The sequence below is a fragment of the Clupea harengus genome, chromosome 21 (genome assembly GCF_900700415.2).
Source record: "Clupea harengus chromosome 21, Ch_v2.0.2, whole genome shotgun sequence".
NCBI lineage: Eukaryota > Metazoa > Chordata > Actinopteri > Clupeiformes > Clupeidae > Clupea > Clupea harengus.
The window spans coordinates 8,969,891-8,983,216 of NC_045172.1; the positions used below are offsets into that span (position 1 = coordinate 8,969,891).

Sequence of the window (13,326 nt, forward strand, 5' to 3'; positions counted from 1 at the left end):
GATATCTTGGTCTGTGTGATTACAGATATATACACACAATAATGCTCTCATATTCTTTTATTATATTATTTCCATGTTTGTTGAAAGTGCAATGTGATTTGTGTGCTGTCAACCAACCAACCAACCAACCCCATAGCATTATCCAAAGCAAGTTACTGATGAATACTCATATCATAATTCATATTTTTTCTTCATATTTTTTCATCCATTTACATTATTGCACAAGACAAAATGCAAAAGGCTTGGTCAGATATGCTTTTGTGTGTTAGTGTTACAGCAACAAGATCCTTTATTACATTGTAAATCAAGTGAAGTAGGCTATTTTCGATTGCAAAGCACTGTGAGGGTAGTTCAGGTCGTTCTTGTGAGGCGTGTATTGTAACAAGAAGGCAGGTTAAAATATAAAGTGGCAATGCAGACATGTGGGCATAAAGTTAAAGATAAAACATTTAAGCAAGTTAAGTGTGTATGTATTATTCCACGACACATCCACGAGATTTGAGCTTTCACACCACTTTAACTAAGGTCTCCGACCTTAATTAGCTTGTTAGGGTTATGGCTTATTCGCAATCATCCTTTGGAACGGCCAGTAGATGCTAATTTCAAAGCTTTATGAACTCTGGCTCCTCAAACCTTGTCCCAACGATCAGCAGCCATGGGCTCCTCTCATCAGCTGCCTAGCACTCTGAAAATTAAAAAAATTGATGCCCACAATGTTAACAGGAACGGTGGAGGTAAAGTTGAGGTCTGGAAGACAAAGAAAACTTGCGGAGAGAACTGCTCATAGGATTACTATAAAAATGCAAATCAAAACCCCCGTTTGACTGCAAAAGACCTTTAGCTGACCCTGGAGTGGTTGTGCACTGTTCTACTGTACAGCAAAACCAGACCCAATATGACCTGCTACTAAGTACTGACCATCCTTTTTTGTTATTTTGAATCAATATTTACTTAAAATATTAAAGAAATGTGTCATCTTTGACTCGCTTAGCTATTCACAGGAACATACATTTTGACCAGAGGTGCCCAAACTGTATCCAGTCTTATCACTTAAACTTCAAACAATATCGTCCACTTAAAACAGTAGTCCTACCCTACAAATCGGTGCAGTACAATGTAACGTCATTAACTTGGGAAAAGAGTTCTTCTAATTCAGTTCTAAAGAACATTGTTGCTGTTGTCGTAACGATGTACATGATGTATAACCATGCAGCACAGACAGTTAACATGGAGGATGAACACCAATGTCCACTGTACAGTGAGATGTGTTAATGTACACTGACCAAAGCCTAGTCTCCAAACATGTGGCATTTAAGTGACTCACTGAAAAATGTGATAAAAAAGATTAAAAGTTCAGACATCACATTTACAAGTTCTATTGAAAAGCGTATAGTGAAAATTTGTGATTGAGCTTAGATGTGGCAATTAGCAATGCAACTGAAAGTGACACTGACAGACATATACACACACACACACACACACCTGACAATCACAACGATCACACAATATATCTGGTGACCGAACCTCCCATTCATAGCAGTGCATGTGCACACATGAACACACACACACAGATTCCACAAAGCCTTGATCATATAATCAGACAGCGAGACACATCATCTCTTTAACTGCAGATTTCCCAACACAGTATCTGAGTCAGACATTCCCACCACACTATAGGGAACATAGTCTTCCAGCACCAGGCTTCCACAGGCCCATCCACAGAAGCCTTTGTCCATACCCAGGGACAGCACCATGATGAGAAGTGCATAGGCTAGGATGAGAACTGGGCATATGGTCATCTTGTAGACAGTGACTTCGGATGTGACTTTTAGTCTTATTGAAGAGTCCTTTCAAAGAGCTTATGATAAAAAATGAAATTTTGTTAAACTGACACCCACACACAACTACAAAACTTCCCACTGACTCAAGTAAACACACACAATATGTTTCATCTTCATCGTCATCCTTTACGCCTATGTGGCGTGTAGGGGCCAACACTATGGACTTCCACCTCTCCCTATCCTTTGCTAGTAAATCTATCTCTTCCATGGACTTCCCTAGTTCTTTTGCTTCTTTCAATATAGTCCTTCTCCATGTTTCCTTAGGCCGTCCCCTTCATCTCTTGCCACTGTCGGGAGTCCACCTTGCTGATATTCTAGTGATGTTATTAGAATGTTTCCTTAAGACATGTCCACACCATTTCCATCTTCTCCTATTGGTCGTTGTTAGTATGGCATTTTGTAAACAATATGTTTACAGACCGATAAATACACATGCCTTTTGATCAAATCTTCCATTCACACCCGTACACACACACAAACACACAAAGCTTTGAGCTTGATCACAAGATCATACACATGACATCTGCTCTGCCTCGTCCACCCTCTTCATCTGCAGATTTCCCGACAGAGTATCCGAATCTAGGAGCTCCACCACGCTATAGGGGGCGCAGTCCTCCAGTCCCAGCTTTCCACAGGCCCATCCACAGAAGCCCTTCTCTAGGTCCCTCACGGCCAGCCACCACTCCGCAAACACCCAGGAGAGCTGAGCCACGGCGGCGTACACCCCCATGCCCAGGGACAGCACCACAATGAGGGGCGGGTAGACAAGGATGAGGACCGGACACAGCGTCACCTTGTGGAGAAACGTCCGCTCCTCGTTGTACACCAGGAACACGTTGTACCAGGTGAGCGTGCAGTAGTAGAACGAGGTTATGAAGGAGAGGAGGAAGACCACTGGCAGGCAGGAGAGGCTCCACAGCAGCACGTGAGGGCCCTGGCCTGGTCCTACGGTGCAGGAACGCCTGCCTCCGGCGGCCGCAACCGCTGCCGCCTCCTCGCACTCAGCGTCCAGGCGCTCCTTGGAACGAGCCATCTCACGAAACTCCTTGTCAGTCAAGCTCACATGGATGTCCACCATTTGACCCTTCCGCTTGCCCCGTGTGATGGTGCCTGTCAGGGTGACGTAGCGGCTGTCTGCAGGCATGCTCCAGGTCTCTGCAAGTACCGGGTACAGGAATGAGTGCTTTGCATAGTATCATTTATTATTAAAAACTGCTAATTATTGGAGCCCATGGTCTCGTGAGCAAATCTCACGAACCCTAAAGCTGCACAACAGTGGTGCAAGCATAAAAAGGTCATAGGCCAGTAAACTCATGATTTTAAAACACAACCGCCAGTCGTTAAACATGCATCCACACATATGCAAAAACAAAGGTCAGGCCCTCAGGTAATGAAGGGATTGCAACGGGACCTGCCATTCACAAAAAAGTATTTTAAGTTTAGAGGCAGCTGGCTCAGGTCCAAAATTGATATGCACATGCATCACATGACATAAACAAATACAATGAGTGACCATGTAACGACCATCTTAGAATAAACAATACACACACATAGCTTGAAAACATGAATAACTAAATCTACTGGGAACAAATACATTTTGCTTTACACTCCTGACACACCGGAATAGGTAGACACACTGTTTTTCATACACAGGATGTACAAACACATAGAGCAATTCCTCCAGACACCTCCCCCAGAGGAAACCTGCTGTTGTAGATAAGACATAACCGCACATTGTGTTCAGCATGCATAGACACAAACAGTACCTTCCTCAGCAATGTCGCTAGTGACATTGCCCCCTTCGTCTGAGGCTCCCTCTGCTCCATCTTCATCCTGCTCCTCTGCCTCAGAGCGGTACACAATGATGGATTCCATCTGCTCCTTCTTCTTCCTCCTCTTCCTCCGCGTCGCCGTGCCCTCTTCATCTGCTGACGACCTCGTCTGAGAGGGGGTCACAGGGTTTCCCTCTGCAGGGCACTCCTCCTGCTCCATGCCGAGCCTGTGCTACACGGGTCACACCCCACCCCAGTGATTCCTGTTTTCGGGAGCTAGTCGCGCATAAGCCCCTCCTATCAGAGTATCGCAGCAACACCACCACTGTATCAATGGAATGGAATGAATAGAAAGGTTTCAGGTACGCGAACGTTACAGATGGGTTAATGTTTTATTATTAGGATCGTGGGCATCATGAGTTACATGGAGGTATTGAAATCCCAACAGTTTATACAATTTCTAAAGGTTCCTGCATTTGGTCACTGCACCTGCCAAGTACTGGCATTCTCATCTCAATTCAGTTCGGAACATATTGCTGCACTTTAGAACGCGATAAATAACGATCATCGAGGGATGCATGCTTACCTGAAATAAAAATAGCACGTTTCGTGTGTTGACCTTATTTCCTCACGAATCTTAGCTCGCACACGTCTCACCCAGCACATTATCTGAAAACATCTTCACACGTGCATGCTGAGACTAGTAGCCGAACAATGACCATCCTAGTCGGCTTGTTCCCCCCGCCCCTTCGGTTCCCAGACTTGGCCAATGGGAATAGTTACGCTTCTCACGGTTCTGCCTAGTAACTAGGGCTTTGTGGAAAGCTGGTATTTTTAAACGCAGTGCACACACAAGGCACACGTCACCAGAGTGTGCAATCAATGATTCATATTGTTTCTCAGGCAAAAACCAATGTGCAGCCAAAAAACAATTTCAATAATGTATTATTGCATGTGAACAAGGTCATGCAAGTGTGAAGCTCTACCTCCCCCCTTAAAAATAGTACTTCAAAACATCAAAGCAATACCCATTATAGTTTTTATTTCACATGAGATATTAATATTTACGAGGGAGTAAACATGGTATAATTTCAAAAATATTTACACTCACAAATGACATACAAAGTGTAGCTCAAAAATAAGAGCATAAACTCTAGATTAACAGTATTACAACAGTTTACCCCCAACCTCCCTTGCAATTTCCTTTCCCACCTCAGTGTACCATATGCAGATTTGACTGACATATCAATGCATCTTTTGTGATTTACTGTACACCTATGGCAGCATGAATTATATATGGTCAGTTCATCAAGATCAAGGCACTGTTTCCCAGGCTTTCCCTGCCTGGACAGTCTGGGCCAAGCTTTCTGGAATCCTTATGCTTCTGGTCACAGTTTGGATTTGGGGCCCATAATCTCTCTCAGGGTGTCGGTGTTTTCGCCCTCAGGGGCTTCTGGCCAAGAACTGTGGTCTGGACAGAAAGAGGTAGAGAGCAGAGTAAGCCCAGGGCGGTGGAAAAATGCCTTGCACAACTCTAATGATATAATGCTGACAGAATGTCTTGATTACATGGCATTCATAACACCAGAAGCAATGAAAGAAACTGTTGCCAATAGACACTCCACTGAGGAAAAACAGCCTTAAAAGAAACATGGTTAAACATTTTGAAATGGAACAATAGATACAGACTTTATTTATAAATATGTATACAGCAATATTAAAAACAATAAATAAGATGCTTAATTTTAGTGAGCGTTTTACATGGAAGCAGTTCTATTGCAGTGTCTGCTCTTTAAGTGTGATCACCTGGAATTTCCCACATGGAGTGGTAGAGACTCTGTCCAGCGTCGACTTTCAGGGTCTCCCCTGAAATGTATGAGGCAGCCGGGGACAGAAGGAAGCACACAGCTGGTGAAATCTGTAGGAAAATACACCAATTTAAGGTGCGGGATAAAGTCCAAAGACAGAAGTGTATTCCTTGAAAACTTTACTCCTGTGGCTTTAATGGTTGACTATAGCATTCGTTTACAGCTATAAAGATCATGTGTTACATTTTCACATCATACATTGCAGATCAAGCTTTCAAATCTGACAAAGTGTCTTGGAAATCTATGTCTGCAAAGTGACTGAAATGGAACAGTAAGCAAACGGGCCATGGGCTGGTTTGGGTACTGCAGCATGCCAGGCTGCCAGCTCAGAGCACTCACCTCCTCTGGGACTCCTAATCTTTTGGCTGGGCTGAAAGGTATGGACATTTTGAACAGAGTTGGACCAAAGTCTTTGTAGTTTTCCATAGCCGTTTTGGAAATAATGGTCCCCTGTAATTTTGAGAAAAGGACACTGGTCACATTTTTGTTATTATACTGGGGCAGGCTAGATGAAGCATCAATTCTTAAAGGGCCATTATGGAGGTTTTTTTCTCTAAAACTTGTGAGCTAACTAGCTAACAGACAAGAGACCTCCCTTGGAAACACCATTAAACTGTTAACACAAACAAATGTATTTTGGTGATATTTGGCAGCGTCATATAAAAGCTGACCACAAAACTGCCTGCTGAATAGTCGTGGTGTTTAACTCCCCTCCACATGATTTGAGGATGTTACAAAACTAGCTACCCACAAAAACATACCTTAAAAGGGATCAAAACCGGCATAATATAAATTTGTTTCCAAGTCCAACCTTTGACAGATATACCACAAGAATCTGAAAACTTAAATCAATATTACTGTCTGCAATAAATTGGTATCCAGATACAGCCCCTTACCGGAGCAACAGAGTTGACCCTAACTCCATCGGCAGCCCACTCTATGGCCAGACTTTTGGTCAAGTTGTCCACTGCAGCTCGAGCAGCTCCTGTGTGCCTTTGGAAGAGAGCATCAAGGGCATAGCCGTAACAATGTTGCCTAAATTGAGTGTATGAACATCAGGCAATTGCTAGTGGCATGTACTGCGCACAAGTGGACTGGTAAGTGAGCCTTTTGAGAGGATGAAACTGCCATTAATTACAAGGGAAAGAGGTGTAGACCAAATTGGATTTAAAACATGTGATGGAGTCTTATCCTTTGTTGGTCTATAGGACACTTACCCATGGTGTCTGACAGATCAGTAAATGTAAAGCCTGTAGAAGGCCTCTGTACTTACGCCATGCCAGGAAATCCTTTCCACATGTCAGCAATGATGTTGACGATTACACCTCCGTGATCCTTCATCCAAGCACTGTAGACTATGAATCCCAAAAATAAATTGGCATTTTTGCTAAACACTTGAATCATTCTCAATCATATTGTATCCACAACAAATATTATAAATATGAATATTATATTCCTATATCCTTATAAAAGGATAATCCTCCACCCCCAACTCATAGTGGTTGACCATGGAGTGTAAAGTGTAGTATCATTTTCATGCTGAAAAGTATAATCTTTTAAATTTAGATATGATTAATTTTACTTTTGTGTTCAATGTTCACATCACAATCACAGAATTGGGTCAAGGTACATGATAGTATGAGAAATTGATTGGCTACTCATACAGGTATTTGTGTATTTTGATCTGTCTTGTGTGTAACCCTAACCCCAAGTGACTACAATAAATTAAAATTCTACTGAGGTGAGGCGGGCATCGTCTGTAACCAACCTTCTTTAGAGCAAATGAATGTCCCAGTGAGATTGGTGTCAATCACAGCCTTCCAGCCCTTAACGGTCATATTGGCAACGGGGCTTGTAAACTGGCCGCCACCATTATTAACCAAGAAGTCAATCTTTCCATGAGACTTCAGGACTGAACCCACCAAGTTTTTAACCTGTCAGAGACAGAGTGATGATTATACTCTATCCTGCCAACATTATGCTTAACTGACTTCTCACAAGGGAACTGTGAATGGGTGACTCAACAAATTGTAGACATTCTAGTAACCCAGTTTCGTTATGGATCAGAAATGTTGACTCTCAAGAAATGAAAATTCCGACTCTACAGTGCTCACCTCTTCCTCATTCCGGATGTTGCATGCTATCGGGGTAACTTTAGCTGGGCTCGATGCCGGGATCTTCTGTGACAGTTCTTGAGCAGCCGCTTGCAGTCGCTCCAGTTTGCGTGAAGATATAACTACACTGCAGCCTAGCGAAAAATACAGGGAACGTTCCTTATAAATTGACTTGAACGTGATAAAACCTAGATTAATACCATACCGTTCAAAATCCGTACGATGTCTTCCTCTACCTTCTAAACTAACATTACTTTTAACTCATAATGTCCTTTATGCAGACCAAGCAAGAACTTTGCTAGCTACCAGTTACTATTACATGCATTGTTTAGTAGGGTAAAGTTCATTCAAATGACAAGAAAAAAAGAAGCGTCTTGGAAGGATACTAAACTGCGGCATAAAATACTTACCCAACTGAAGTAGTTCAGATGTGATAGCTTTTCCAATACCCGTTCCACCTCCTGTCACAATAGCGACTTTGTGGTTGAAAAGTCCAGCCTTGAAGACACTGGAGGCAGCCATGTTGCTCCAGCAACTTTAGTATTTCAACTGATCACGTGACATCAAACCCAACAGGCACAGTGGTGCATGTTTTATTACCACAAAATTCAGTGTCACAATCTTCGCGGATACAGACATGTATGTAGTTATCTAATGTGTTAAAGTGTACCTGCCTTCGCCAGTTTGGTTGCAGCTTCAATAGCAAAACCTAACGTAAATGTAGGCAGACCTCGCCATTAACCATAGTTTAGGGCATACAAATGACATGTAGATGCCCCAGAAAGAACATTTGTAAGGACCCTCAAGGTATTTGGCCTAAGGACATCATCCTAAATTCTCATATCTGCTCTTGGGGTGCCCTGCACGTAAAATTCACAAGCTACTCCAGATAAGGCACATCTGACTGATATCATTAGAAGAAAGGGGGGGGGGGGGGGGGGGGGGTCAAGGCAACTCAGATGCAACTGGGATTTATTTTACTGTATAAACAAAAGAAAATAAGATGTCACCTTGCCCATCAATCATGTACAAATGCTGAACTTGTGGATGGTGTACCACCAAGCATTACTGCACAACCTAGTTGTCTCTAGCCTCCTTCAAATTTGGCTTAGAGTAGTGGCTTATATCAGACACCTCAAAGAGCATACAACCCTCAGGGTCATGCAATAAACAGAGCACTGGTGCTTGAGCGTGGAACCCGGCCAGTACTCTGTGGAGCTTCCAGAAGGAAAACACAAACCAAGAATTTCACAGAAGCAAAAGTCGCCCAAGACAAATTTATTGTGGGATGTTCATTTAACCACGGTTTATATGCAGAGTCCCGAGACATGGAGATTTTTATCTGTATAAAAAAAAACAAGTCCCGGTTTACTGGTCCTTCAACTCCTTCAGTCTCTTGATGGCAGACTTCACCGTGACGGCGGACGTTGTGCTGAGGAGAGAGAAAGAAATTTAGGCGGCAGTTCATTATACACAACACAAGAGAAAAGCCGAGTTGAGGCTTAGAGGTACAATACACCACAGGCAGAACACTGTCCAAGTGCCTGAAGAGATATTTGTTAGATATGGATTCTTTCACAGGGGCTCCCACTCAACCCTACCATTTCAAAATACTGCCACTTCCCCACCACACCCATGATGCAATGCTACCCATTGTACTTGGAACCTGTTTTTTAATTCTACAGAACAGCTCAGATCATTAGTTCCCAGAATCACAAATAATAAAAATGACTGAATGGGAATAATCCAGCAAGCCAGATAACACTACACATGTAGAGAACCTGGCTTTTCATATTCAAATTTTGGTTATAAAATGTAGAGCTTTGCTTTCCTCTACAACCTTCTCAGGTGAATCGAGGACCTGCAGCTACGCCATGCTTTACATACGAACTAAACTCACAATTTGGACCCACTCATATTTAGACCAAATTCCTCCATGGTTACGTCCACACGTGTATTGTCTTACATATGACTAGAAGGGCCGAAAACATGCAGATAAAAGCAGATTCAGTCTTCAAAGACGAAATGGGGTAGGGTCATCCTCAAGTAATACCATAATGAGATGGGAGAAAACTAATTTGAAGAATTGTCCTATTACAATTCAGTATTCAGTGCACCCACTGCAATTTCTAAGCCAATATGCATTCTGTACAAATCGCCACCCATCATTTATCAAAAAGGTTGTAAAAATGCTTTGGCTGAATGCCTTGCATTTGTTATTTTTTGGCAAGATCAACAAGCCTACAGGCAATTGCAGCATTACTGTCCATGAGTGAGCAGGTGTGCAAACTGGGCTGCATATCAGACGTGACAATCCAACTGCATACATGATGACTAGAGCAACACCGTACTGAACCGGCCACCATACCACTGATACAGAACTGAGCAAGAGACACCATTGCATGGCTGCAGTTGAAGACCTCACTTGCCACTAAAAAGTCATGGAGCAATCCTGTTTACATTTCCCCTTCCCTCTTCACTACCAGAGGGAGTGACATGAACACATTATGCTAACAAATACAGACATCAATTTAATACACCATCTTACTTGTATGTCCAGGCACCACCAGCAACAGTCTTCATACAGGACCCACAATGCCAGATTCCAACAGCCCTCCTCTTCATCTTGGTCTGCAAAACAATTGTTTAGACTTAAATTAGAGAAAAGCCAAATGATCACAATTGTCTACTGTTCAAACATCATGAATTAAATGTCAGCCTGTGCTTAAATTATTTCAAATGCATTCCATGACAATTTTAATCAAAATATATAAGACAGCAGAATGACCCTCAAAACCTTAAGTCAGACAATTAACAGGTTTGTGTTTGCTTTTCAGATCCATTTCAAAATGCTTCACTCACCTTTCCACAGAAAGAGCAAGTGTACTTGGCGTGTTGACTGATTTCAATTTTCTTCACCATCTTCCTGAGGGAGGCCCCGTAACGGGTACCATACTTCCCCACAATTCCCACCTTCTTGGTGCGCTTGGCCTGCAGAGTTAAGAAGTTCAGAAGAGGTCAGACAACATTTCTCCCACCCACAAATTAACCCTATTCTCTGTCTGATTTCGCTACGGTTACACTAACATCAGGGTCATTCACCTCAAATAAAAGCAATAACTACCTTGTTTACTCATCTTACAATGGTAACTTCTAACGTTAGTGACTTGAGGGAAAGGTTCCAAATGCCCCACATCATCCAACCTGGCTAGCTTGCCAATTTCTCGGCGGCTACCAGAATATCGTTTAGGTCGCTGATCAGACCTACAACAGTGAAGTTGCAACTATGCTCAAGACAACGAAGCTTGGCTACTAAGGAAAACAAGGTATTCATACTACTTAGCTTAAGATTCTGCAACTGTCATTACTTCGCAGCAGTATGGTATTGCATGCTAGAAGAAAGCTAGCGACCTAAGCTATCCAATGAGAAGGCGGCATTAGGTAAGCTAGCTACCAAGAATAATGCTATTTTACACCGGCGATTACCTGTACTACAACACTCCCAACGCAAGGTCTACACAACTTTCATATTGTACTAAACTACACGTTAAGACGATAAAATCTAGAACACAATCCCACTACTTAGCTAGCTAGTGTCAGTAGTGCATCAAAATGCTTGGCACAGGGACCTTCTAGCCATCATGACTAGCTAGGAGTTGCTTTGGAACGGCGTTGTAAACACAACCTAAATATGACTGATTTTCACAAATACTCATTACAGTTTGTAGGGTGCGGTATCATGTACACAAATAAGACTTTAGATTTAATATACAGTCCGTATAAACCCAGGATTAATCAGATGGACATTGAAATATCAAGTGAGGAAATCTGACCCACCATTACAGCAGAAGAGGTGCGGATCCAAAAGAGGGCATGATCAGGGCGCATGCGCAATTTACCAGTTTGTGAGATATGGCATTGTGGGATAGTGGAGGACTAATTTGCCATTGAGAAAGGCGGGGAGGGTCGTCTTGTGTATTTCTTAGCTTCTTGAGACAATATTAACACTGCCATGCAGCATTATTTTCTATATACCATATTTCAACAAATTAGCATTGATGGGTCAATATGATTTTTGTGAAGGTTAAAAAAGTGTTGTAATGAAGATTTAATAATACATGGTGTGCTCTACCAAATGGTTGAGAAGACCATTAAAGCAGCAATAAGGAGTTCTGTTCCAAAACTAGCAAGCTAACTATCTAAAAGGCATGCAAAAACTTTGCAAACACCACCAACAGCTCAGTTGACACTGAATAGAAGCTTGCCAACACACTAACTGGTATCTTAAAGCAGTATATGGCAATGTCATGCTGTTTAAGCTTTTCTTCCATTTTTGCAGGGTATTCCAGCCCGGTACACAGAACTACATAGGGCATATCCTGGATGGCTAGTGAAAAGGACACATGTATTTATCTGTCCTTTACATGGCCATATGCTATCAAAATGAATTTGAGGATGGTACCAAAACTAGTTGCCTATAAAACCATACCTCAAAAAGAGTCAAATTGTTGCATTACTTTAAAGGGTGAACTTGTTTTTTAAATTCAAATAATTGTAACACTCAGACCACCACCATCACTATATAACTATTAATAACTAATTATATACTAACACTATATAACTAATACTATTAGGAGTAGATACATATAAAATGCAAAAAAAGAAAATATCTCAATTTTATTGTGGTCATTTTTTTAAATAACCATAGGACATCCTGGAGCAAGGATAGAATAAAAAGGAACAAAGTAGATGTTAAAAGGACCTTTACTTTCAAAAAGACTAAAACACTAACACAAGCCCAAACATATATATTTAAAATCTTCAGTGAAGAAATTTATGTTTTTACACCAATGTAGAATCAGAATCAGATTCAGAATCGCGTTTATTGGCCAAGTAAGTTTGCACAAACAAGGAAGTTTACTCCGGGTAAAGTGGCTCTCAGTGTTCTTACACAAAATATACTTAACAACACAATACAACACAACAGCACAACGGTCTAAGAAATCTAAGAAAGTATATACAAGGAGGAATGACTATATACAGGACCTGTGAATTGTAAACACAACAAATAGTGCATAGAAGTGAGAGAGTGCAAGAAGTGCAGGGATAAATATTAAACGGTAAGAGTACCACGTAAGAAGTGCACTTCCTGAGCTGGCGCAGGAAGTACATTCTCTGCTGGGCCTTTTTGATGATAGTGTTGATGTTGGGTTCCCACTTCAGGTTCCAGGAGATTGTGGACCCCAGAAACCTGAAGGATTCCACAGCCAACACAGTTCTGTTGAGTATGGTGAGGGGGGGGGGGGGGGGGCAGTGCTGGGGGGCTCCTCCTGAAGTCCACTGTCATCTCCACAGGTTGTTGCGACCGCACCACAGACCTGTTCTTCCCGCCTATATGCAGACTCGTCATCATCACGGATGAGGGCGATGACTGTTGTGTCATCTGCAAATTTCAGGAGTTTAACAGATGGGTCTCCTGAGGTGCAGTCGTTAGTGTAGCCTCACCTGCTGCTTCCTGTCTATCAGGACGTTTGTAATCCACTGACAGGTGGAGGCGGGCACAGTGAGCTGGGTGAGTTTTGTGAGGAGGACTTCTGGGATGATGGTGTTGAACGCCGAGCTGAAGTCCACAAACAGCATCCTTGCATAAGTCCCTGGGGAGTCGAGGTGTTGCAGGATGAAGTGCAGCCCCATGTTGACTGCATCATCCACTGACCTGTTTATCCGGTAG

The 13,326-nt window shown here is 42.3% G+C and overlaps 3 protein-coding genes across 4 annotated transcripts; all 3 read right to left on the bottom strand.

The window, feature by feature from the left end:
• Positions 1–42: 42 nt before the first annotated feature.
• Positions 43–4,523, bottom strand: LOC105896606 (transmembrane protein 169-like). 2 transcript variants are annotated; one of them, XM_012823379.3, is made up of 3 exons: positions 4,200–4,523; positions 3,608–3,845; positions 43–2,996 (listed from the first exon to the last, which is right to left on the bottom strand). In XM_012823379.3, exons 2-3 carry the CDS (start codon positions 3,831–3,833, stop codon positions 2,350–2,352), a joined length of 873 nt encoding a protein of 290 aa, XP_012678833.1. In that variant the 5' UTR covers positions 3,834–3,845; positions 4,200–4,523; the 3' UTR covers positions 43–2,349. The 2 variants fall into 2 exon arrangements, with proteins under 2 accessions (XP_012678833.1, XP_031414468.1); XM_031558608.2 differs by having other exon boundaries at positions 3,608–3,938.
• Positions 4,524–4,638: 115 nt separating this feature from the next.
• pecr (peroxisomal trans-2-enoyl-CoA reductase) lies at positions 4,639–8,161 on the bottom strand. The gene is made up of 8 exons (XM_012823395.3): positions 8,006–8,161; positions 7,596–7,729; positions 7,250–7,415; positions 6,755–6,836; positions 6,378–6,474; positions 5,821–5,931; positions 5,420–5,531; positions 4,639–5,084 (listed from the first exon to the last, which is right to left on the bottom strand). Exons 1-8 carry the CDS (start codon positions 8,115–8,117, stop codon positions 5,002–5,004), a joined length of 897 nt encoding a protein of 298 aa, XP_012678849.1. The 5' UTR covers positions 8,118–8,161; the 3' UTR covers positions 4,639–5,001.
• Positions 8,162–8,841: 680 nt separating this feature from the next.
• Positions 8,842–11,540, bottom strand: rpl37a (ribosomal protein L37a). Its single transcript, XM_012823390.2, has 4 exons — positions 11,433–11,540; positions 10,458–10,586; positions 10,144–10,226; positions 8,842–9,027 (listed from the first exon to the last, which is right to left on the bottom strand). Exons 1-4 carry the CDS (start codon positions 11,481–11,483, stop codon positions 8,964–8,966), a joined length of 327 nt encoding a protein of 108 aa, XP_012678844.1. The 5' UTR covers positions 11,484–11,540; the 3' UTR covers positions 8,842–8,963.
• Positions 11,541–13,326: the final 1,786 nt, after the last annotated feature.

Coding starts and splice junctions, on each gene's coding strand:
- LOC105896606 (XM_012823379.3), bottom strand. CDS start 3,833: ATGGAGCAGGAGGAGTGCCCTGCAGAGGGAAACCCTGTGACCCCCTCT. Junction 2,997..3,607: donor TAGCGACATTGCTGAGGAAG/GTACTGTTTGTG, acceptor CGGTACTTGCAG/AGACCTGGAGCATGCCTGCA.
- pecr (XM_012823395.3), bottom strand. CDS start 8,117: ATGGCTGCCTCCAGTGTCTTCAAGGCTGGACTTTTCAACCACAAAGTC. Junction 7,416..7,595: donor ACATCCGGAATGAGGAAGAG/GTGAGCACTGTA, acceptor TGTCTCTGACAG/GTTAAAAACTTGGTGGGTTC. Junction 6,475..6,754: donor AAAGGATTTCCTGGCATGGC/GTAAGTACAGAG, acceptor TCTCTTCCAAAG/GCACACAGGAGCTGCTCGAG.
- rpl37a (XM_012823390.2), bottom strand. CDS start 11,483: ATGCGCCCTGATCATGCCCTCTTTTGGATCCGCACCTCTTCTGCTGTA. Junction 10,587..11,432: donor GCACCTCTTCTGCTGTAATG/GTGGGTCAGATT, acceptor TTAACTCTGCAG/GCCAAGCGCACCAAGAAGGT. Junction 9,028..10,143: donor GGTGGTGCCTGGACATACAA/GTAAGATGGTGT, acceptor CTCTCTCCTCAG/CACAACGTCCGCCGTCACGG.